The sequence below is a fragment of the Stegostoma tigrinum genome, chromosome 12 (genome assembly GCF_030684315.1).
Source record: "Stegostoma tigrinum isolate sSteTig4 chromosome 12, sSteTig4.hap1, whole genome shotgun sequence".
Classification (NCBI taxonomy): Eukaryota; Metazoa; Chordata; class Chondrichthyes; order Orectolobiformes; family Stegostomatidae; genus Stegostoma; species Stegostoma tigrinum.
The window spans coordinates 78551644-78578352 of NC_081365.1; the positions used below are offsets into that span (position 1 = coordinate 78551644).

The following is a 26709-nucleotide window of genomic DNA, read 5'->3' on the forward strand; positions in this document are numbered from 1 at the left end:
CTGGAGCTTTTTGAAGAGTTAACAGAAAGGCTGGATGAGGATAATTCTGTTGATGTGGTATCCATGGACTTTCGGAAGGTGTTTGATACAGTGCCATACAACAGACTTGTGAGGAAAGTTTTCGGGCCATGGTATAAAAGGGTCAGTGGATACAAAACTGACTGAGTGACAGGAGATAGAAAGTAATGTTCAATGGATATTTTACAGGCTGGAGAAAAGGTTTATGGTGCCATTCCCCAGTGGTCAGCTTTAGGATCTTTTTACTTTTCCTGATATATATTAATAAACTGGATCTTAATGTGGAGGGGCCAATTTCAAAGTTTGTAGATGACACTAAGCTTGGGAGAATACACTGTAAGGAAGGCAGTGCAGAACTCCAAAAAGACATTCACAAGTTGGTGGAGTGGGCAGATAAGTGGCTCAATGCAGCAAATGTGAGGTGATGCATTTTGTTCAGAAGAACACTGAAAGACAATTTAAAATGGGGGGGGGGGAACACAATTCTAAAGGCAGTGCAGGAGCAGAGGGACCTGGGGGTACACATGCACTGATCACTGAAGGTGGCAGGAGACAGCTGGAGAGCCGTTAATAAAGCATACATTGTCCTCTGCTTTATTAATGGGGGCATTGAGTGCCGGAGCAGGGAGGTGATGTAGACCCCAGCTGGAGTAGTGTGGACAGCTCCAGGAGCCCCTTTATAGGGAAGAAGTGAATACACTGGAGAGAGAGGGGAGAGGTGATTTACGGTTCCAGGGATGAGAAACATCAGTGATGAGGATAAATTGAAGAAGTTGAGACTGCCCTCCTGGGAGCGAGGAAAGCTGAGAGGAGATCTGATAAAGGATCTTAAAGCCAGAAGTGGGTGGGGGGGGGGGAGAAGCAGCTCCTGCTTGTAAAGGAATAGTGAGAGTGGCATGAGATTTAAAGCAAGGGTGATGTGAGAATAATCTTTTTCACACAGCAAGTATGGACTACACTGCCTGGAAATGTGGTGCAGGCAAGTTCAATTTGGTTATTTGGATAGAAATGGTATGTAAGGCTATGGGGAACATTGGCACTACGTAATAGAACCTAGCATGATGGGCTGAATGGCCTCTTTCTGTGCAGTAAGAGTTCTGCCATTGCTTGTCTGACCCTTCCCACAGCAGGGTGTAGCTGTGATCTCCTCAAACCAATTACTCCGAGTGACCTATTGTGAGGAGAAGGGAACTCCCCGTAGTCTCCAGGAAGACCGTAACCCCTTGGCTTGCTTCTCATGTCAAATCACCATGTGTCATTACTTTCCACTCTGAGAGAAATTCGAATGAAAAACTGTGTGGAATAGTGTAGAAAATCCGCACAATTTGACAGGGCTTGAATCGGAAGCTGGAATTGCAACACTTTGTGATTTTAATTCTCGTGATGAAACATTACAATCCTGTATTTCACATTTGTCTCAAAAAGGTGGTTTGAGAAGTGCGTACCATTTATCTCATGGATTCAGTCCGGTTCTCCGACACAGTCGGGCTCGTCGTTGGCCTGCCCTGATTTACGTACTGCCGTATCCACTCGTTGAATTTGTACACTTTTGTGTAAACTCCGTATTTTCCCTCACTGGCACACCCTTCTCCCCAGCTTACGATGCCGGTTAAAAACCAGCTCCCCCTGTAGGGTGTGGCCAGTGGCCCCCCGCTATCTCCTCGGCATGAGTCCAGCATCGCGTTCCGGTAACCAGCGCAGAACATGTTCTGAGTGATTTCTCTCTCTGTTGTCAGGCGGCACTCGGAGGTCCGGACCTTCGGGACCCGGAGCTTCTGCAGTGTCGAGGCTATGATCCCTGCACCGTACAGCCTCCCCCAGCCAGTCACCGTGGAGTAGTGGATTCCGTTCAACTCCCGTAAGACAAAATCCCGCTCTGCCAAACAGATGGGGACTGCGTAATCATCCAGTTCGATGGGCTCACTGAGCTGGAGCAGTGCAATGTCACTGTCGATGGTTTTTGGGTTGTACCTCTCGTGTACGATCATCCGGGATGCATTCCTCACCTGCTCAGTGCCTTCTTCCGTCTGGAGCAAGTGTTCACCTTCAGAAAGAGAGAGGTCATTGATTTCATTTTGCCTCCCTTTTCACTTTACAACTTTGCAAATGGAACATAACCCTCTCTGCTCGGCAAAGGTCACAGTCATAGTCATACAGCATGGAAACAGACCCTTTGGCCCAACCAATCCATGCTGACCATAATCCCAAACTAAACTAGTCCTCCATGCCTATGCTTGACCCAGATCCCTCCAAACCTTTCCTGTTCATGTACTTATCTAAATGTCTTTTAAATGCTGTAACTGTGCCTGCATTCACCGTTTCCTCTGGAGATTCATTCCACACATGGACCACCTGCTATGTGCAAAAGTTGACTCTCTTGACTCTTCTAAATCTTTCTCCTCTCACCTTAAAAATATGGCCCCCTACATTCAGCGCTCACAAGCCAAACTTCACTTGCAACCCATTTAACTGTGATTGTATTTGAGCAAACTCAGGCAGTTGTCTGAGACGTTTATTTGGGAAAAGAAAGGTGGAAGTGAAAGAAAAACAGAAATTGCTGGAGAAACTCAGTGGGTCTGGCAGCGACTGTGAAGAGAGAAACAGTTGACATTTTCAGTCCAGCATGAATCTTCTTCAGAACTAATATAGGAACAAATGTGTTCAGCAGAACACTCAGGGCAGAATCCACTCGAATGTAAATTCATTTAGACCATCCAAAATGAATCACATCCCAAATACACCACCCTGAATCACTCTGATCGTTAGTTCACAAGCCAAAGCCACTCTGATCCCAAATAAAGCATTCTGAACCAGTCTTATCCCAAACATGCCATCTCAAATCACTCTGTCCCTGAGAATACAATCCAAAACCATTTTGTTCCAAAATACACGCCATACCGGACCACTTTCATTCCAAATACACCATCCTGAATCCCTCTGGTCTGGATTATACTGTCCCAAACCACTCTGATCCCAAATAGTCCATCACAATTTACTCTGATCCTAAAAACACCATCCCAAACTAATTCCATCCCACATAGTCCATCCCAAAGCATTCTGACCCCAAATACTCAATGCTAAACAACTCCACTCTTGACTGCTCCATTCCAAAACACTCTGATCCTGAATACACCATCCCGAGTATGCTTTCCTGACCCACTCTGATCATGGGTAGATCACCTTATCCATTCTAATCCCAAAACCATCGACCCAAACCACTCCTGATAAAAGCACGCAAACAGTTGTCATCCTGAATGCACCAGTCCGAAGCATTTTGATCCCAGTAATACTGTCCCAAACTACTCTGATCTCAAATGTGCCATCATTAACCAATCAAAACCCAACCGGAGAATCCCAGATATAGCGAACCCCACGGGAACAACATACCTGCAATGATTTGAAACAACTCCAGTTTTTTATCATGCAGGCAGTGAGCTGCAGTGACAACCCACTGGGGATTGAGTAACACAGCACCACACAGTACCGCGCCTTGGTAAGTCAGCAGGATCTGTTTATAAAGATATAGACCCAAGTCAAGAAATTTCTTTGTGAACGAAGAGGCACTAGCAGAAAGAATGTGACAAACTGATAAATGTACTGTTTCACTCGCAATGGTAAAGCCCATTGTATTGCTCATGGTTAAAATAATACAGTAAGCGATGGTGAAGGAAAGTATTCAATAAATGCCTTTTGAAAATCCACACTCCTCACACCCACCGTTACCCCTCTATCCACACACCTAATGCCTACTGTTACCCCTCTACCCACACTCCTAATGCCTACAGTTACCCCTCTATCCACACTCCTCACACACACTGCTACCCCTCTATCCACACTCCTCACACACTACTACCCCTCTATCCACACACCTAATGCCTACAGTTACCCCTCTATCCACACTCCTCACACACACTGTTACCCCTCTATCCACACTCCTCACACCTACAGTTACCCCTCTATCCACACTCCTTACACCTACTGTTACCCCTCTATCCACACTCCTCACACCTACTGTTACCTCCTATTCACACTCTTCACACCCACTGTTAACCCTCCACCCACACTCCTCACACCCTCACACTGACTGTTACCACTCTATCCACACTTCTAATACCCACTGTTACCCCTCTAACCTCACTCCTTATGTCTTCAGTTACCCCTCTATCCACACTCCTCACACCCTCACACTGACTGTTACCCCTCTATCCACACTCCTCACACCCTCACACTGACTGTTACCCCACTATCCACCATGAATGTTACTATGTCCGAAAATGAAGACATAGTTAAACAGGATTTCCCTTTCATAAAGCCCAGTGGCCTCCATCTGATCTCATTGTGATTTTGTGATTTCCTCCTGCTTAGACCTCCATAATGGATTCTGTCTTTCAACCTGTCTTTCCACCCTGACCCCGTATGGATTTTCTTCCTCAGGGCAGGTGGCGGAAATCAGGAAAATTCCAGTCTTGGCCGAGCCCTGTCAGGGAGGAAGCGCCAGGAAAGAGGGGATTTTCTTTGTGTGACTGGCTTGGGGAGCATGGACGATGTAATCCAAGCTCAGCAGGAGTGAGGAGCCTGGCCATTGAGGCAGATTGGTTAAAAGTCCCACCTCATTGCCATGGGGCCCTGTTCTAGTTAGAATTGCCCTCCTATACCCACCCCTCATTCTCCCAAATAACTTTCATTATTCTTCACACGCCCTCCATGTTTTCCAGGTCAAAAGGTTGGCATCTTAGTTGGGACGTGATGGCCTGTTGGTATTATCACTGGACTGTTTATTCAGAGACTGAGGTAACGTTCTGGGGACCCAGTTTCAAATTCTGCCACGACAGATGGTGGAATTTGAGTTCAATAAATATCTGGAATTAAGAATCCAATGATAACCATGAACCCACTGTCAATTGTCGGAAAAACCCATCTGGTTCACTCATGTCCCTTAGGGAAGGAAACTGCCATCCTTACGTGGTCGGACCTACATGGGACTCCAGACCCACAGCAATGTGGTTGACTCTGGGCAATTAGGGATGGGCAATAAATGCTGCCTGGTCAGTGATGCCCACATCCCATTAATAAATAAAAAATAGGGGATGTTCACTTCGATCTTAATGACCCCTCAAGACCTCATGCTTCTTCCATGTCCATCCACTTACTGTACAATTCATACGAACAATAAGTGGAAGCATTAAAAGTGCTATATATTGTACACATTGTGCTATAAAGAACCTTTCTACTACAATAAAAGTACCATTCACTAACCCTTTAAAGGTTCAGCCATTGAAACTGCTGTCACTGAAATATCTTCTGTGACTACACTTGCTGAACTTGGTCGCAAAGATAACAAAAACAGAAATTGATGGAAAAGCTCAGCAGGTCCAGCTGCATATGTGGAGAGGAATCAGAGTTAGTGTTTTGGGTCCAGTGACCCTTCTTCAGAACAAACCAGGCTCACTGATTTCTCTCCATGTATGCAGCCGGACCTGCTGAGCTTTTCCAGTAATTTCCGATTTCCAGCGCCCGCAGTTCTTTCGGGATTGTTTTGGTAGTGAAGTTCACCCAGCTCACGCTGTCAATCAAGCAGCAGTTTGGGTGTTTGAAAAGAGTCAGATTATCTGAGCTCTCAGATACTGCTTCCTGGGATCATGGATCACTGTTTAGAACCATAGAGATTTACAGCACGGGAACAGACCCTTCGGTTCAACTCGTCCGTGCCAACCAGAAATCGTAAATTAATCTAGACCCATTTGCCAGCATTTGGCCCATTTCCCTCTGAACCGTTCCGGTTCATGTACCCATCCAGATGCCTTTTAAATGTTGTAATTGTACCAGCCTCTAGTTCCCTTTTATACCTTTCCCCTCTCACCTTAAGCCTATTCCCTCTAGTTTTGGACTCCCCCAACCCAGGGAAAATGCCTTGGCCGATCACCCTATCCATGCTCATCATGATTTTATAAACTTCTATAAGATCACCTCTCATATTCTAATGCCCCAGGGAAAATTCGGGATCTCCCTCTAGATCAAACCCTCCAGCCCTGGCAACATCCTTATAAATCTTTTCTGAACCCTTTCAAGTTTAACAACATCCTTCCTATAGCAGGGAGACCAGAACTGAATGCAGAATTCCGAACGTGGCCTAACCAATGTCCTATACGGTCGCAACATGACCTCCCAACTCCTATACTCAATCCGTTCTGTCGTATAAGGTTGGTCTGGAATCATAATACATTTTGCAGCACTCATTCTTGTATACCTGCCATGGATATTCTCCTTTCAAAGCGTCTGATCCACCCACAATTCTCCCACTTATCTCAAAGTCATCAGATGGACTCATGTGCTTCATCAGAACTGGCACTTTTCCACAAGGATAGGGCACTTTTAAAAGAAAAGGAATCCATAAGTTTTCCATCAGATTAACTTTCTGTAAGTGTGCATCCACAGACTTGTTAACTGTCATCAGTAAGTGTTGAGTTATTTCCTGAAACGGTGTCACCCTGGCGAAAGTTTAGAAAGCCAATGTGCAAGAACAGGGCCAGCTATCTTCAGGGAAGTAAAAACTGAACATAATCTAGAATTAGCTATGGATTTATTAGGCAGGGAAAGAGGGGACATAACTCATAGAACAGTTAGAACATAGAAAAGTACAGCACAGGCCCTTCGGCCCACGATGTTGTGCCGTGGGTCTGTCAGGAATCTGATAAATGGGGTCACAGAGGACCTGTTGTCATTGAACTATGCAATTCCTGTTGTGGGTGAGTTACAGGATGCCTGTCTTTAATGAACTACAAGACCCCTTTTGTCAAGAAATTACAAGATTCCTTTTGCCACTGAGGTACAAGTTACCGTTGACAGAGATACAGGATTCCTGTTGTGAAGGAGATATATTGTCACTGAGACACTGGAATCGTGTTGTCACTGAGATGCAGAAATCCTGTTGTCATGGTGATACAGGATTCTCATTGTCTCTGAGATACAGGATTCCTGTTGTCCGTGTGTTACATGACTCCCCCATGCCCGAGATGCAGAATTCCTGTTGTAGTGAGCCACAATGTTCCTATTATTATAACATCATACAACGCTGAAACAGACGCTTCAGTCCAACCAGTCCATGCCGATCAGAAATCCCAATGTGATCTAGTCCCATTTGACAGCATTTGGCCTATATCCCTCTAAATCTTTCCCATTCATTTACCCATCCAGATGCCTTTTAGATGTTGTAATTGTACCGACCTCAATAAAGTACAGGATTTTAATTGTCTCTGAGATACAGAATTCCTGTTGTTACTGAGATCCAGGATTCACATTATGGATGGGTTATGGGATTTCCCATGGCCAACCCACTTAGCCTGCACATCCCGAGACATCATGGCCAAGTCGCCTAACCTGCATATCTGTGGGAAGGCACCAGAGCAAGCCCACACAGACGCTGGGAGAACGTGCAAACTCCACAGCAAAGGTCAACCATGTGTGGAAGTGAACCCAGCACCCCGGGGCTGTGAGGTAACAGTGCTCACCACCGAGCCATCATGCTATCCCACTTTGTCATTGGGTCTAATGATTTGTTGGAGACGGTCTGGGCTGCTGGGTGTCTAGTTGTCGATAAACTTCGTTGCCACCATTGTGTTGGTCAGTAGTGAAAGAACATCAGTAGTGACTAACCTTCAGGAATGCAGGATAATCCATCTTCTCCGAGTCTGTAGCCCTCCGCACAGCTACACTGACGAGAAGAATTGGCCACATCAGTGCAGAATTGTTCACAATTGCCATTCTCAAAGCGACATTCAACTTGAGTGACTTTCTCTAAAAACAAGTGGAGTCAGCCAGATTAAAGCATTCCTCTATTCTGTAAATATATACCGTATAGTCATACAGCTGAGATAACAAGGTGCAGAGCTAGATGAACACAGCAGGCCAAGCAGTATCTTAGGAACAGGAAAGCTGACGTTTCAGACCTAGATGCTTCAGCAGTTTTCTGATGAAGGGTCTAGGCCTGAAACATCAGCTTTCCTGCTCCTAAGATGCTGCTTGGCCTGCTGTGTTCATCCAGCTCTACACCTTGTTATTTCAGATTCTCTAGCATCTGCAGTTCCTATTATCTCTGTAATACAGCTGGGGACTTCTAAAGGGAAAATCATGTTTAAGTAACTGACTTGAGTTTTTTTGAAGAGGTTAACAGAAAGGCTTGATGTAGATAACGCTATTGCTGTGGTGTCCATGGACTTCTGGAAGGTGTTTGATACAGTGCCACACAACAGACTTGTGAGGAAAGTTTACAGGCTATATTGTAAAAGGGTCAGTGGATACAAAACTGTCTGAGTGACAGGAGACAGAGAGTAATGCTCAATGGATATTTTACAGGCTGGAGGAAGGTTTATAGTGCCATTCCCCAGAGGTTGATATTGGGACCTTTCTATTTTACCTGATACAGATTAATGATCTGGATCTTGTTGTGCAAGAGACAATTTCAAAGTTGAAATGACAACATGAAACTTTGAAGTGTTGCGAACTGTGAGTAGAAAGTCAAAAAAGACACTGACAAATAGCCGGCTGAGGTGATATTGTGGACCCTCCTCCTCCAGTGAGCTTAGATCTGATCTATTGGTTGTGGGATCGCTTATCTCTGTCTATCACTTGCTGCTTTCGTTGTTTGGTGTGCAAGTAGTCCTGTTTGATGGCTTTACCAGGTTGACACCTTTTTTTCAGGTAGGCCTGGTGCTGCTCCTGTCATGCCCTCCTGCAATCTCCGTTGAACCAGGGTTGATGCCCTGACCTGATGGTAATGGTTGAGTGGGGGATATACTGGGCCATGAGGTTACAGATTGTGCTGGAGTACAATCCTGCTGCTGCTGATGGCCCCCAGAGCCTCATGGATGCCCAGTCTTCAGTTGCTGGATCTGTTTGACGGCTGTCCCATTTAGCACGGTGATAGTGCCACGCAACGTGATGGAGGTTGTTCTGAATGCGAAGTCAGGTCTTCATCTCCACAAGGACTGTGCGATGGTCACTCTTACCAATACAGTCCTGGACAGATGCATCTGCAGCCAACAGGTTGGTCAGGATGAGATCGAGTGTGTTTTTCCCTCTTGTTAGATCCCTCACCCAGTCTAGCAGCAATGTCCTTTAGGACCTAGACAACAAATTGCGAGGCTGGATGAACACAGCAGGCCAAGCAGCATCTCAGGAGCACAAAAGCTGACGTTTCGGGCCTAGACCCTTCATCAGAAGGCCCTCTCTGATGAAGGGTCTAGGCCCGAAACGTCAGCTTTTGTGCTCCTGAGATGCTGCTTGGTCTGCTGTGTTCATCCAGCCTCACATTTTGTTGTCTTGGAATTCTCCAGCATCTGCAGTTCCCATTATCTCCTTTAGGACCTAACCAGCTCGATCAGTAGTGCCCCCACCGAGCCACTCTTGGTGGCGGACATTGAAACACCACACCCATATTCTCTCTTAAATGCCCTTGGTTGAATTTGCTTCTACCTTCTTCATTGTTGGCGGCTCCTCAGAGCCAATGATGAATCGCTTCCGCAGTGGGGTGGAGGGTAGTGGCGGGAGGGATGGAGTTCTGCTTGGGTTGAACAGTCCAGTCTGGGAGCCAGGCTCAGGCAGGGCGGCTAGTGTTTGAGGGAAGTGGGTGGGACACTGCAGGTTGGCGGAGGTGTTCATGTCCTCAAGCTCAGAGCTGTGAAATAGACTTAGTGGATTTTGTCTTAAATTCTCCTTTTTTAAATCTTTGTTTTCCTTTATCATATTATTATGAAAGGGCTGTTTCTCTAGACATTTATATCTTTACTTTCTGTTTCATTACTGTGATATTGTACTTTCGAAGGTCTGTAATGCTGGACTTTTTATTTCTTTATTATCTGAAGTTTTCTCCTCAGAATTTGTATTCAAGAATGTGTACCCAGGAGACGTTACCTAAGATGGTGTTGTAAGTGGTGACGTGTAAACTTTTCACTGTACTCATGTGACAATAAAACCAATTCAATATTTGCACTTGGCATCCACGCAGGGGCATTCAAATGGTTGGTTGGCAGGCAGATCCCCCTTCTCGAAGTGGGTGTTGCATTTGTTCAGGGAGGTTTCCACGAAGTTCTTGTAGCATTTACTCTTCCGTTCTACTGATGATCGACCATTGCCGAGCTTGGAATGGAGCAATATTCTTTAGGGAGAGAGAAGGGACAACGTGGCCCGCTGGTCCTTCCTGACCAGTGCATTGATATTGGGAATACTGTCCTGGGAGAGGACACTCACACCAGTCTGTTGGTGGATTTTCCAGATTTTGTAAAGGCTCCTGATAATTTTCCGGGGATTTCATAGAATCCCCACAGTGTGAAGGCAGGCCATTCGGCTCATCCAGTCCGTACCAGCCCTGTGAAGAGCATCCCATCCAGACCCACCTCCCTACCCTATCCCTGTAACCCTGCACTTCTCATGGCCAATCCACCTAACCTGTACATCCCTGGACACTATGGAGTAATTTCCCATGGCTAATCCACCTCACCTGTACATCTTTGGACTGTCGGAGAAAACCGGAGCCCCCAGCGGAAACCCACGCAGACACGGGGAGAACGTACAAGCCCGAGGGTGGAATTGAACCCGGGTTGCTAGGGCTGTGAGGCAGCGGTGCTAACCACTGAGCCACCTCAATGCCACCTGGTGGTCAGGATGGAGAAAATGTTGTGTGGCAGGAGCAGGCTGGTAGAGAGACACTTAGTTTCCTGAAAGATCAGTCTGAGGTCCATTCTCTCATTCTCCTCAGTGAGTGCACCAATGATGGTTTGTGGCTGGGCTCCTGAATATATATACAACAGGCATTACGTGTGGACTGTAACTCAATGACAAGCTTGGAGTGGTTTGACACTGGCCTGGAGATGTTGTAGGTTGAAAAATTTCACACTCTTCCCGTAGATTATTTCTGCTCCAGCTGGGGGTTTCATAGAGATGGGGTGGAATGATGGAACAAAGAAGATGGAGAGATATGTTGGTGAGGAATTGCAGTCTGGCTTGATTCCAGTTTGTTCGTATCAGGCCTGTGGTGAACCCATTGCTGAGGTTCACAGCTTGCACGTCATTGTGAAGCAGGTAGAGTATGGTAATGAAATTCTTTGAGAAGCCGACTTTGAGGAGGACATTTCAAAACATCCAGAGGTGATGATGCAAATGAATGTGAAGGTATGATGGTTGGTTTTGGTGAAGGTCATTGCCTGGCATTTGTCTGGTGCCAATATTACTTGCCACTTGTCAGCCCAAGTATGACTATTGTCCCTTCTCCCTTTGGTAATCAAAGATTGGTCAATCTATACTGTAAAATATGTGCATGATCCTCAAAAGAAAAAATTCCAAAGATTCAGAGTGAAAGGTGTCTCTTCGCCTTGGTTTCTGAATGACATAACCCTTATTTTCAAATTGTGCCCCCGGTTCTAGACTCCCCAGTCACTGGAAACATCTTTCTTGCATCTGCTTTCCTTGTCCCTTGGAGCTTTCAATGAACTCGCCTCTTATTCTTCAAAACTCTACAGAATACAAGCGCAGTTTGCCTAATCTCTTTTTGTAGGACATTCTTGCCATCAGTCTTCGTCACACTCTCTCTATGGCAATAATATCATTCCTGAGATAGGGAGAACCGAAGCAGCACGCAGTACTGCAGAAGTGGTCTAAACAATTTTCAGCATTCAATCATTAGGGATCTGTCTCAGAGTCTGTAGAATTCCCAACCCGTTAACTATCTTGATAGCCATTTTGTTCGGATCGCTGGGATTTAGATTGTTCAGGTCCCAGGGAATTATTAACTTACAGCCCCATTTAATTTCTCAAGTCCAAGCTTCTTACTAATGCAGAGAATCACAGATGCAAGGAATGATTACAGGAGAATGCCATTCATCCCATTGTGCTCATACTAGTTCCATTACCCAGTGCCCATTTCCTGTATTTACTCCTGCGCGCCATTACTATACAACTTCCCTTCATGGTTCTGTACTCTGTTCGATGACGTGTGAATGGAAGGATTGATGGAAAGTCTGGGAGTTGGGAATGGATGAACAAAGGGGAAGAGGAAGGATGGAGTTTGGGATGGATGCTGGGAGAACACCCGATAGTTGAATGAAAGGGAAAAAGACAAGATGAAGTGATCGATTCAGGATGAATGTGGAGGTGTGGCCTGGAATGGAAGATTAGATGCCATGAAATCATGAACAAGTGATGAAACGGAGAGAGAAAAATACAAATGGAGAAATAGATCAATGTATGGTTGATAGATGGCAGATCATATGGCTTTGTTCCTTGCTTTCTGGTTTTTAAAGCCATTTGATGTGGGTTCCTCCTCATCCTGAGATGATGAGCTGCAGTGGAGGGGCAGGTAGCACCGAGGCAGCAGGGAGGCTGCAGAAGGACTTGGACAGGCTAGGAGAGCAGGCAAAGAAGTGGCAGATGGAATACAGTGTGGGGAAGTGTGAGGTTATGCACTTTGGTAGCAAGAGTAAATGCATCGACTATTTTCTAAATGGGAAAAGGCTTCAGAAATCTGAAGCACAAAGAACTTGGGTGTCCTAGTTCAGGATTCTCTTGAGGTTAATATGTAGGCTCACTTGGTAGTTTGGAAGACAAATGCAATGTTAGCGTTCATTTCAAGAGGGCTAGAACACAAGAGCAGCTATGTCCTGCTGAAGCTGTATAAGGATCTGGTCAGACTGCAATTGGAATATTGTGAACAATTATGGGCCCTTTCTCCAAGGAAGGATGTAATGGCATTGGAGGGGGTCCAGAGGATGTTTACAAAATGATCCTGGAGATGAGGGACTTGTCATATGAGGAGTGGATGAGGACTCTGGCTGTTACTTAAGGGATGAAGGGACTCTGATTGAAATTTACAGAAAGCTGGGAGGCCTGGATAGACTGCACATGGAGAGGATGTTTCCACTAGTAGGAGAGACTAGAGCACAAGGGCACAGCCTCAAAATGGTACAATGACCCTTTAGTACTGAGAAGAGGAGGAACTTCCTCAGCTCAAAGGTGGTTAATCTGTGGAAAACATTGCACAGAAGGCTGTGGAGGCCAAGCCATTGAGGGTCTTTAAGACGGAGATAGATAAGCTCTTAAAAACCAAAAGAATCGAAAGTTCTAAGGAAGGGTCACTGGACCCAAAACATTAACTCAGTTTTCTCCTTCATAGATAAGTTCTTGATTAGTAAGGGGGTCAAGGGTTACGGAGAGAAGGCAGGAGAATGGGGTTGACGCACGTATCAGCCATGATCTAGTGGTGGTACAAACATGATGGGCTGAATGGCAGAATTCTGCTTCTGTACCAAATTGTCTTACGGATGAACAATTCAATCCGGAGGAAGAATGAGCTGAATTTGATTTGATGGAGTGTTACAGACAACAATAGGGAGCTTGTGAAGGAAAGCACCAATTTGGGGAATTTTTTTGGGGAATTGAGCTTCAAGAACAAGTTGCTGCCGAACTGTGTCAGTGACTGTCACATTGTCTCTTACCTACTTCACAATTCCAACCTTCAAACTCTTCTGGGCACGTGCACAGGTAACGTTGAAACAAATCCTTACAGGTTCCACCATTTTGGCAGGGATTTGATGCACAGTCATTCTCGTCTGTGTATGAAAAATGTTCAGACAAATAACCAAATTACTAATTCATCAAAATGCTCGGGTATTGGGAATACAGCTTAAAATGAGACAAAAGTGAGAGTTAAAGTGCACTTCTTTCTATTTTCCTTCCACTGTTTTGCGGCTCTGGAATAATCCAAATCAGCCTCCATTGAGGTTCAGCGTGACTTCTGTCCTGTCCAGTGTTTTCCTTTGAAATTTTGTTTTCTCTTTCGTTCCCATTGTTTTATTTCTGTGTTCAGTTTCAGTTCCAACCTGGGTTTGTGCTCTTTCCCTGAACATGACCCAATTGGTTATTGTTGGTAACTGCCTGGTGCTGTGCCCTGCAGTGCCCTGACAGCCCCCTCCACCCCCCCAACCCACCCCCCCCATACTAGTGTCCATACTGTTCTGCCCACCCTCTGTCTCAGCCCTTGCTGGAAGAGGGTGAATGGGTTCCTTTTGCTTCTCGCCCGCCCTGCCCCTAGCATTGTTACTCAAGGCTGATCCCTTCTCTCAGTGATAGAGACAGTAAGAACTGCCAATGCTGGACTCTGAGATAACACAGTGTAGAGTTGGATGACTGCAGCAGGTTAGGCCGCATCACAGGAACAGGAAAGCTGACTTTTTAGGTCAGGACCCTTCTTCAGAAAGGAGGGTCTGAAGGGTTCTGAGGAAGGGCCCCAACCCGAAACGTCAGCTTTCCTGCTCCTCTGATGCTGCCTGGCCTGCTGTGTTCCTCCAACTCCGCACTGTGTTACCCCTTCTCTCAGCAACTTGCGCTGTTCCATATCCCCATGTTTCCCCCTCCTTTTCCCACAGTGTCTCTTACCAATCCTTATAGATGTAACATAGAAAGCATCCCAACTGGATGCATCTCTGCCTGGTGTGACAACTGCTGTACCCAAGTCCACAGGAAGATACAGACAGTCGTGAACACAGCCCAGTCTGTTACAAAAACTCAGCCTTCCATCCATTGGCTCCCTCTACACTCCCTGCTGCCTCAGGAGAGCTGGCAATATAATCACAGACCCTTCCCGCCCTGGTTATAATCTCTTCCACCCTCTTCAATCAGCCAGAAGATTCAAAAGTTTGAAAACGCCTACCAACAAATTTAAGAACCACTTCCCCATTGTTATCAGGCTTATGAATGGATTTCTCATATATTAGAGTTGATCTTTCTCTGCGCTTCTCTGTAGCTGTAACACCATATTCTTCATTCTACTACCTGATGTACTTATGTAAGGTACAATTTGTCTGGTTAGCACACAAAACAATAATTTTCACTGTATCTCAGCACGTGTGACAATAACAAATCAAATCAAATCAGAATGGAGCTTTCAGTGCATAATGGGAACTTGACACCATAGTGCTGTTCCCATCTCAGAAAGCAGCCACTAACTTATTAAAGATCTATAAAGCACAACCACTTCAATAGAACACTGATCACAAACATCAGGCCAGAAGGAACAATCTGTTTACCAATCCAAGAGAAACACTTCAGACGTACCGTTGTAGGTCACCCAGAACTCATTCTGGTAAAAGAAAAAGAAAAGAATGTAAGTGTTGCATTAATCAGTTTGATACAATGTCGCATGGGGCACAGATGGGAAGGCAAGTGTGGACTGTAAGTGGCCCTTTAATATGGGGGTAATCAAAGATGTCACAATAGTAGAGAACAGTGAACACTGTTATGATTCACAACCAAACCCCCCCAAAGTATACTCAGAAGATTGTCTGGACTGTAACTTTTTCTTCCTTTAAAGATAACTGTAAGGGGTTGCATTCCAAATGCAATTCAATTGGTCAAGCTACTCGATGTTAAGCAAATCACACTACTTTTACAGCATCTGTTAAATTACAGACAAAACAGAAATAAAGTAAAAGAATCGACTTAACTGTAGGTCTATAGAAATGCTGAACAAAATAATAGATATATTAACTACTCCTAATTAAAACTCTGAGAGAGAGAGAGAGGGTAGCAGGGAGAGAGATACTGCAGCTTCTAAACCCAGCTTCAAGACACTAGCAGCTGCAACTAAAAAACTAAAATGAAAAACCCTGGTTCTGTGTGAGTTTGACCACACCCATTCAGGCTGCTTCTATTGTTCCAACATCAGAAAAATAAACCCAAGGTTGCATGAGCTGTTTACTTTATGAGCTTTGAAGCAGACTGATCGGTACCGCTGAACTCAACCTTACATCACACAAAAAACAAGACAAAATACACCTCTTAAAGCCATAGTGTCGTAACAACAGTGAGTGGTACTATCACGGGACTGCTGTTAATCCTGGTCCGAGTGAAGCACTGTATTCATCTCCTTCCTTCAGTACAGTGCGGTAATCTCCCCAGGCCTCACAGGAAGGGAGGAAGGCCCCAGTCCACAGGGCTGTGATTTAGACCTTAAACAGCCACAAAATCATGGGCCTGGCTGGATAAGGAAGACAGATGTCCTCTCCCTGAAGGATATTAAAGACCCACATGATGCTTTAACAACAACAAATGATAGTTTTATGGTCACCTGTCAAATCCAGCTGAATGAATGGAATTCCATCAGCGACTGTGGTGGCATTTGAGCTCGTGTCTCCACAGTGAGAACCCCATGCTCTGCATTATACCTATAAGCTGAATTCTGCACCTACCGCATTGACACAGTCAGGATTATTTCGTAAATGCTGTCCGAAAGCTGAATGGCATCTATCTATGCATTTTGAGGTTGGCAGCACGGGGTTGTTTGATGGTAAAATGAATGTATTTCTCATTACTGCCTTCCAGTTGTTGCCTCTTTTCGGGTGTCTCATTAACACTGGAACTAATATCACGCATCAGTCATTTGTGTTCTGGGTGGAATGGCAAATGAGCAAACAGGGGCAGAGAGAAGATTTTAAAAAAAATTCATGCTGCACCTGCCAGATTTGATTGCCCATCCATCACTGCCTTTTGGGAAGTTGGTGGTGAGCTACCTTCTTGAGCCGCTACAGCCTTGGAGGAGGAGTAACACTCACAGCGCTGTTAGAGAGGGATTTTGACCCCGCAAGTTTGAAAAGAATTGTTCAAGGATCCTTTGGAAGACCCTCTTTGAGGTGGTACACGCTGCTGCTCCCGTTTTTCGGTGGCGAGAATGCAAGCTGAGGGTGGTGGATGTGGTGCTCATTAAGTGGCCTGCTTTGTTGTGGAGTCACAGTGTCACGCAGCATGGAAACAGGCCCCTCAGCCCACCATGTCTTTGCGAACCAACAAGCACCAAAGCACCCCATCCCATTTACCTTCACTTGGCCCATGGCTTTACTACAGTGATGGCTTCCTTTATCAATAATGCAATACCCCCCTCCTCTTATATTTCCCCTCTCCCTGATGTCGAAACCTCTGTACCCCAGAATGTTGAGCTGCCAGCCCTGCCCTCCCTTCAACCGTGTCTCAGTGATTTCGGGAATATCATATTCTCACGTACTGATCAATTGTACGTTCATCTGCCTGATCAGTCAAGCTCATCGTATTAAAATTCAGTTTACAAAAGATACAATCACCGAGCATTCCTTTTACATCTGATTGACCTTGCTCCCAGCCTTACATCTACTGTGTGCCCCAACCCCTGTTAAATTACTTTAAAACACCCCCAACCACACGAACAAATCTCCCTGAAAAGATTATTGGTTCCATTCCAGTTCATGCAACCCTTTCGGCTTCTATAGGTCCCTCCTACCCCAGAAAATCTACCAATGATCCAAACATCCTCGCTCCTACACCATCCCTTTAGCTATGTGTTCAATTGACCTATTTTCCTTTTCCTCTATGGCAACGCATAGCACAGGGTTTACAACCTTACTAGTCCTCCCCTTTATCCTAAATTCCCTAAATTCCTGCTGTAGGACCTCTTCCTTCTTTTACCCATGGTGTTAGTACCAACGTGTACCATCACTGCTGGCAGTTCACCAGCCCCTTCAGAATGCCCTGAAGTTGCTCTGAGACATCCCTGACCCTGGCACTCTGATGGAAGGAAGGTCATTAAAGAAGCAGCTGAAGATGGTCGGCCCTAGGACACTAACCCTTGAGGAACTCCTGTAGAGATGCCGTGGAGCTGAGATAACTGACCTGCAACAACCACAACCAGGTACGACTCTAACAAACTGGAGATGAGGCCAGCAGTGCTGTGCTCCTGGCCTTGCCCAATCTCATTCCCATTAGGACAGCACAGTGGGCATCCTGCTCACCCATGGATCAGTGAATGGTCAATTCGGTGCCTCTCCCAGGTCTGCTGATGGTGCTGGGCTGGGTGGATGGGTGGGTGAGTGCCCATTGCATGCCTGCCAGACTTTCCCATCATTCTCCAACCACAATATTCAGGCCTTTCATGTAGCCTGCCAGTCTGACCCCAACACTGAATGCCCCCTCCCCATCTTCCTGCAATCCCAGCTGGGCTCGCCAGTCGTGGTGGGGTGGGGGGTGTGCACTGTTGGGGCTTGAGAGCTGCTGACCATTCTGATGATCACGCGACAATCTGAGCCACGTGATGGCGTCATGGTCAGGAGTAGTCATCCTGCCTCAGCCCATGTGAATGTGGAGAAGGGAGGGGAGGGTTGTGGCCACTCAAAAGCGGGCTCATCTCTGGCTTCTACAATGAGGAGACCAGGATAAATTTCAGTCCTGTGTTTGAGATCACAGCAAAACTGTACTTACTTCGACAAGACAAAACATTGCTAAAAATGCACAAAGGGCCAAAGGCACCCATTAAGGACCAATTCTCAAGAAAACCAAACATGGAAAGAGAGCTTCAACTTACATGTTACGAAAAGGTACTGGTTTGTTGGAATATTGTTGACATAGAGATACACTATAAACTGTAAATTTTAGGTAGCTGAGAAAACTTAGAGCTGGCACGTAGATTTGGCAGGGGCAGGGGAATGCGTCAGGATGGGCAATCTCTGTCAGTCCTTTTCGCAATTAAAAAGGCATAATGCCTGGACAAATTGCTGTCGCCTACATAGAACAGGATCCTGTGTGTGGAGATATGTTGCTTCTGGTGCATGCAAATGCATCACACTGCGATTCAGACTGTTCTTAAACTGGCTGTAATTTTTAGTGCACTCTGGATTATTTAATAAATGCTGTCCAATAGCAGAATCACACCTAATGTTGGACTAGGCACTCCAGGTTTTGCAAGCATGGGAAGGTTGAGTCTGGTTGGCACAATGCCCATGCAAACAGCCAGAGGGGCATGCTGTTTCATATGGCCCACCAAGCATTGTTATCACACCGGCACTGAAATTCATCGACCACATTATTCATCTGCATGGCAGGCTGACCCTGTTTGTGGCTTGGTGGCAACACCCTGTTAGTGGAGTAAGCTATCCTTGGGTTTACTACAAATTAGTTGTGTGATTCAGCCAGCTTGATGCACTGTTCAAATGTTTGCAACAGCCTCTGCTTCCACAATGACCTGAGGAAGATGGGGCATTCTCAGTGATGGATAGAAAGTGATGAATATTTGTCCTTTCAGGTGTTTGTGGAATATACAGCGAACAACAATTTGATGAGGGGGGTGTGTGGTATTATCAGGCAGGATATTTTTAACACGCCTTATCTCTTGTAACAGCAGAATACTGCAGGTACTGGGAATCTGAAACAAAACCAAAAAATACTGGAAGTACTTTACAGGTCTGGTAGCATCTTTGTAAATGAGAGAAGGACCTTGATGAGTTTGTAAAGAGGGGTGACCAACTGCAATATTCATATTAAAACCAAGGTGGCAATAAAAAGAGAAGCACTTTGATTTCATTCTTGTACATAATGTGTTGTCAGAGTCTAATTATCGAAATGACCAATGGTTTATGTAATATGTACCAAGATTCATCTGAATAGTTTTACATCTAAATATTGATTTTTTTTTCTTGACAATTCACTGCCAACTTCCCACACAATTTCCAGGCCCAGATGTGGCCCAACCTCTCACCAAAAAGGGTTCCTCAACTTTTCTGTGAAAGGATTTGACTCTGCAGCAGTGCCAACTCCCATTATAAAGGAGTATCTCAGGATCTACCATGGTATTCCAATCTCTCTGATTGAGTCACATGGATTGACACAAATCCACGAGCCATCACGTGCCCTGCTCTTGGACCCCGGCCCCTATTGGAAGGGTCGTATGTCTGAGGACAGGGCAAGTAACTAATTTGAGATGGTGGTACAGAGAGGAAATATATTTAATACCAAGATCGGAATGGTTAGTGACTCAAAGGGGATGAGGTGTCTGAAATAGAGGCTGTTATCCTGTCGTCAGGTCACCCTTCATTTACATGTGGAGAAGTCTTTGGCACTGATCCATCTCCCTCAGAGCCATTCTCAGAGTGAGCAGAACCCCTGACACTCCTGTTAATGTCTGTCAGCCAAGGATCCTTGATTGGACCAGATTAACAGGCCCGATCAGGGAACCCATAATCTATGAGATCCACCTGGCTGATCTTGTTATACAGTTGGCTCTGCTACAATGCATCTTCCAGCAATGTGAATTGGCTATAATGTGACTGACGAATAGCGGAACTTGTGTTGGCTATAAAGCGAATCCATTGGTCCGTGGAGGAGGGTGCACTGGCATCACCTGATCATTTTGCAGGCTCTGTTCTTAACACATGCAAAGTGGGCACCAAAAAATGTCTCCACGCTGGCATCACGCCTTCTGTGAGAGGTACAGTACTCTGTGATTTTCATTTGGCTCTTGCAAATTCTGTCGTGTTCCCCACAAAAATGCCAGGACAAAGTGACAAGAATGTTAGCAAGAAGCGTCCCAGTGGTAAAATTGCTGGTGGTGAACGTAGAAGAAGGGCCATGACACCGGAAGAGAAGCTCGATGTTATTAAGCATTTTGAGTGTAATGAAAGAAAATGTGGCATAGCTTACATAACAGTAATAAAGGAGTCTAGCTTACGCACTGTCAGAGGCAGTGCAGAAAAGATTAAAGCAAGCTGTATTGCTGGATCAAGACTGAGTGCTAGCAAATCTGTGAGGTCATGGATAGGTGAACTTGAGGAGTTGGAGCAGCTTCTAAGTGTGTGGATAGAAGATCAAATGAAAAAAAACAACAATCTGGTACCACCATTCTCAGCATAAAAGAGAAAGCCTTATCAATTTATGAAGACCTAACAAAAATAGCTGGAAGCCCTGCAGATGTGCCTGCCTTTACTGCTCGCAGCGGCTGGGTTGCTGGTTTTAAGAACTGCTGTGCTTTTCATAACATAAAGTTATGTGTTGAAGTTGCCAGTGTAGACAAGGAGCATGCGGTGGCATTTCCTCCCACAGTAAGCAAAAAATTGCCAAAGAGGACTACAACTTAGACCAAATTTTCAATTTGGATAAGACAGGTTTATACTGGAAGTGAATGCCATCAACAACCTACTTTTCTATGAATGAAGCACATGCTCCAGGCTTTAAGGTGGCAAAGGACCTCATGACTATGCTGCTGGGTGCCAACGCCAGTGGAGACTTAAAGCTTAAGCCTGTGGTATACACCACTCTATTAACCCACGAGCCTTGAAAGGTTACCTTAAGACTACTCTAGGAATCTACTTTAGGTCAAATAAAAGAGGTTGGAGACAAAAAAAAACTCTGCAGATACTGGAATCCAAGGGAGGCATACAGGAAACTGGAAGAACACAGCCAGCCCGGCAGCATCTGGAGTGAAGGAAAGGTTAATGTTTCGGGTATTACCCTTCTTCAGGACTGGGCGTAGGGGAAGGGGGAGCTGCAGATAAAGAGAGGGGGAGGGGGGTTATTGGAAAGGTCGTGATAGGCGGACATTGGTGGTAGGTACGACCTGGTTGGTCATTGGGAGGGATGAGCCCTGCTGGTGGCTGGAAGGGAGGCCCAGAAGGTGGAATGGAAGGGAGGAAGTGGGGCTGGAAAGGGAGCCGGGGGATGAGCGGGAAGGTTATTTGAAAATTGACTCAACGGTGAGTCCTCCAGGCTGTAGGGTGTCCAGGTAGAAGACAAAGTGTTGTCCCTCAAATTTGTGTTCTGAGTCGCTGTGACACTGGAGGAGGCCGAGAACGGACATGTCAGGGGTGGGGGGCCAGTTGAAGTGGGTGGTGACCAGGAGGTTAGGTTGGCTGTTATGGGCCAGGCAGAGATACTCAGTGAAATGGTCACCCTCATCTATGTTTGGTCTCACCGACATAGAGAAGACCAAATTGGGAGAACCAGATGCAGGAGACTGGGTTGGAGGAGATGCAAGTGAAGCTCCATCTCACTTGGAAGGATAGTTTAGGGCCCTGGATGGAGGCGAGCGAGGTCGTGTGTGGCCAGGTGTTGCATCTTTTACAGTTACAGAGGAAGGTACTGGGCAGGTTGGAGTGGTTGGTGGGGACGTGGAACAAATGCTGAGGCAATTTTTTTCTGAACCTGCTAGTGATGTTTTGGAAGATGTTTTTAGAAAGTATTGCAGAAAAAAAAATTGGATTTCAAGATTCTCCTCTTCCTGGATAATGTGCCAAGCCATCATCCCACCATTCATGAGCTTTCTGAAAACATCAAAGTGCTTTTTCTACCCCCAAACACAACCTCTCTCTTTCAACACATGGACCAGGGTGTAATAGCAGCTTTTAAAGTTTGTTATTTAAGGCGCACATTTAAGAGGCTGATTGCAGCCACTGAGGGGGATAAGGACAGTGTTCTTCAATTTTGGAAGAACTTTGGCATCAAGAATACAATTGACATTATCGTGGAGGCCTGGGGTGATGCCAGTAAAGGCTGCTTGCATGTGGTTTGGTGGAAACTTCTCCCAGATCTTTATAAAGGCTTTGATCCGTAAGAGGAGCTTCCAAAAATTGTGTTGATCTTGCAATGCCAGTTGGATTTGAAGAAATGGAGAGTGAGGATGTTGGAGAACTCGAGATGTTGCTTGAATCCCACTGAGAAGACCTCTCTACAGCAGATCTATAACAGCTTGTCGCTGAGGGGGAAGTGGGGATGAAGATGAAGAAGCCCAGGATGCGGCACCCTGAGAGCTTTCCACTTCGGTTTTGTCTTCTTTCCTGAAGGAAATTGAGAAGCAGTTACAGCTTTTAGAGGGCAATGATTACGATGCAGAATGTGGCAGGGCAGCAGTTCGTGGAATAAGATCTTTTTCAGCTCCCAATGAACAGCTTCTTCATGAAAGAAGAAAAAGAGCAAAGTGGCAAAAACTGGATGGATTTTAAGGCAACCCTTAAGAAACAGCCAGAAGACAGTGGATCACAGACACTCACTTCTGGATTAACTATTTTTCACCCTAACCCTGCAACCACCACTGCACCTGAAGAAGATGATGATGATGATGACTCTCAACCCCTGCATTAACAACAGAGTAACCTCAAAACCACCTTTCCCCCATCAAGTCATGTCACATTTTTTCAAGGCAAGGAGTTAAATTTACTTCTATTTCATTATTAGATATGAATTGAACATTTATTCAAACTGCACTATCCTTTGTGTTAGGATTGTGAGCAATTGTTGAGCGATTTTGCTTGATATTTTTTACTGGCCTGCTCCTAACCCCGCTTTTTGCCGTAGGCCTCGCCATTTTTATAATGCCAAGTTGTGCGAGTGTTCTAACATAACTGGCTGTAATCACTACACTTCTTTCCCACACTGTCCGAGGACATAAGCCCGTACCCTTTTTTTTGGCTCCTCCAGGGGCGTTTCAGCACCGGCCCAGGTTCTGCCTCCTGAAATGGGCGGCAGGAAGCGCACAGTAGATCGCCGCACACACCCAGAGCGTCAACGGAAGAAATTCATTCTCCCCCTCAGCAGGAAAAAGCAGCAAGATCCCAGATTCTGAGGCGTCTTCAATCCTGGGCGGAGAAGGAGAACCCATGGGTACGGGAAGAGTTGGAAAGGTTTTTGGGCATCCGGACACATTTAGCTCGCACTCCGTTTGTGGTTTGCAGCGTTCATACAGTCCACGTACTTGCTCAGGACCTTCACACTGACCCAAACTTCATATGATATGAACCCAACCTTGTGTTGGACATGGCTCTTACCCACAGAGGGCCATTCCCATGCCTCTTACCCACAGAGGGACATTCCCGTGACTCTTACCCAATTAGGCCTATTCCCATGGTTCTTACCCACAGAGGGCCATTCCCATGGCTCTTACCCACATAGGGACATTCCCGTGACTCTTACCCAATTAGGCCCATTCCCATGGTTCTTACCCACAGAGGGCCATTCCCATGGCTCTTACCCACATAGGGACATTCCCGTGACTCTTACCCACATAGTGCCATTCCCGTGACGCTTACCCACAGAAGGACATTCCCGTGACTGTTACCCACAGACAGACATTCCCGTGACTCTCACCCACATAGGGCCATTCCCATGGCTCTTACCCACAGAGGGACATTCCCATGACTCTTACCCACATTGGGACATTCCCGTGACTCTTACCCTCATAGGGCCATTCCCATGGCTCTTACCCACAGAGGGACATTCCCATGGCTCTTACCCACATAGGGACATTCCCGTGACTCTTACCCAATTAGGCCCATTCCCATGGTTCTTACCCACAGAGGGCCATTCCCATGGCTCTTACCCACAGAGGGCCATTCCCATGCCTCTTACTCACAGAGGGACATTCCCATGGCTCTTACCCACATAGGGACATTCCCGTGACTCTTACCCAATTAGGCCCATTCCCATGGTTCTTACCCACAGAGGGCCATTCCCATGCCTCTTACTCACAGAGGGACATTCCCATGGCTCTTACCCACATAGGGACATTCCCGTGACTCTTACCCACATAGTGCCATTCCCGTGATGCTTACCCACAGACGGACATTCCCGTGACTCTCACCCACATAGGGCCATTCCCATGGCTCTTACCCACAGAGGGGCATTCCCATGATTCTTACCCACATTGGGACATTCCCATGACTCTTACCCTCATAGGGCCATTCCCATGGCTCTTACCCACAGAGTGACATTCCTGTGACTCTTACCCACATAGGGCCATTCCCATGACTCTTACCCACATAGGGACATTCCCATGACTCTTACCCACATTGGGACATTCCCATGACTCTTACCCTCATAGGGCCATTGCCATGGCTCTTACCCACAGCGTGACATTCCTGTGACTCTTACCCACAAAGGGACATTCCCATGACTCTTACCCACAGAGGGATATTTCCATGGCTCTTCCCCACAGAGGGACATTCCCATGACTCTTACCCACAGAGGGACATTCCCATGACTCTTACCCACATAGGGACATTCCCATGACTCTTACCCTCATAGGGACATTCCCATGGCTCTTACCCACAGAGTGACATTCCTGTGACTCTTACCCACATAGGGCCATTCCCATGGCTCTTACCCACAGAGTGACATTCCCATGGCTCTTACCCATGTAGGGCCATTCAACTTTGGGAAATACTGAAACTCTCTGCTGGTAAACAATTCCTGTTGTCTGTGCCCAACACTGCTGGGAGTCCGTGTAGTACAAAAGATGTGTGCAGTTTTTCTACTGTCATCCCCATGTTTGATGAATGAACTCTATTCACGTCCAGCCGTTCTGAGTGGGCATCCACAATGACTAACAACATTGAGACCATGAAAGGACCTGCATAATCAATGTGTAACCGAGTCCAGGGTTTACCTGGCCATTCCCATGAATGTGGGGGAGCTGCTGGCAATAATTTCTGTCCTTGTTGGGATTCTCGGCACTGCCCCAGCAATGCAGCTATGTCTGCATCCAATCCTGGCCACCGGACATAACACCTTGCTAACATCTTCACTTTGGAAATCGCTAGGTGGCCCTAGTTGAGTTCAGCTGGAATCCGGCAGCAATATTTGATCAGGACAATCATTTTGCTCACCAGAATACTATGCTGTCCTCCACTGTGATCTGGTGCCTCTGGTTGCGATGGCCCTTTAGTTTACTCCATCACCACCAGTTGGTTCAGTTTCGCCAGGGCTGGATCTTCCTGTGCCCAATGTCTGATACTGTCAGCTGTGACTGGAAGTGTGTCCCGGCAATGTAAAACCAATGTAAAACTGGACAGTTCTCCAACTGAGAACTGTATGCGCTCAGAATGAGAGCCCTCTGCTGAATTTGGCCTGAAGCTCTGGGCAGCACTGCCCTACATACACCTAGAAGGGGTTTGCCCTTTGTTATTTTCACAAACCTAAGTCCATAAAGGTATTGGTGGAAGTTTCTGACTCCAAATATTACCGCCAAACCTCCCTTTTCCAATTGGGCATATTTACGCGCTGCATTGGTCAAAGTCTTGGAAGCATACGCTGTTGGAAGTTCCTCTCCACATCATACTACTCTGATGCCGGAAGGCTGGGTAATACACGTCAATACCAGATCTCGCTTCAGAGCAAAGGATGATGATGGTAGATGTTTCTCCACTTCCCTGAAAGCTCTGGCTTGTCTGTGCAACCATTTCCAAGGCTGACCCTTTCTCAAGAGTTGATGAAAAGGTGCCAGGATAGAGGGCAGTTTATGTATGAACTTCCTGTAATAGTCCATCTAGAGAGAACTAAGACCCTAGTACAGATGTGGGAGCTAGGGCACCTTTGATCGCCCTCACTTTCTCTTCCAATGGGTATAATCCAGTTTTGTTGGTTCTGTAACCCATCTGGGGAGCCTGGAGCACACATTGTTCCCTCCTAAGGCACACGCCTGCCCGGGAGAAATGTCTAAGGACTATATCCAAGTTCTCTAAGTCCTCCTTATTGGCCTTCCCTGTTATTAGCACATCATCCAGATAAGTGGCGACCTGGGATAAACTTTGTAAATATTCTCCGTTGTCCACTGAAGAATGGCACAGACTGATAATACCCAAATAGCAGTCTTGTATCTTGGTACAACCCCTTCTGAGTATCAACTGCAGCATGCATCTGGGAATTCTCATTTAGCAGCAATTACAAGTATGAATGGCTCGCGTCCAGCTTTGCGAAGGACACCATCTCCCCCTGCCAGCTTTCTATATAAATCCAGCTGTGAAAAGCGGTTTCTGTTTGTTTAAAATCCCCAAAAAGGCAAAATGACCCTCCAGGCTTCACAATCGGTATATAACAGGTGCTGCCCATTCTGCAAGTTGGACTGGGGTTTGACGATTCCTT

At 46.0% G+C, this 26709-nt stretch overlaps 1 protein-coding gene across 1 annotated transcript in view; it reads right to left on the reverse strand.

Moving 5' to 3' along the window:
• The window catches only part of LOC125456776 (uncharacterized), a 96260-nt gene that overhangs the window by 43614 nt on the left and 25937 nt on the right, over window positions 1–26709 (reverse strand). Inside the window, exons 3-8 of the mRNA XM_059650009.1 lie at window positions 15121–15145; window positions 13503–13616; window positions 7672–7812; window positions 6266–6387; window positions 3406–3526; window positions 1472–2062 (exon numbers count right to left, since the gene is read on the reverse strand). Coding sequence (XP_059505992.1) covers window positions 1472–2062; window positions 3406–3526; window positions 6266–6387; window positions 7672–7812; window positions 13503–13616; window positions 15121–15145 — 1114 coding nt within the window. The remainder of the gene's footprint in view (window positions 1–1471; window positions 2063–3405; window positions 3527–6265; window positions 6388–7671; window positions 7813–13502; window positions 13617–15120; window positions 15146–26709) is intronic.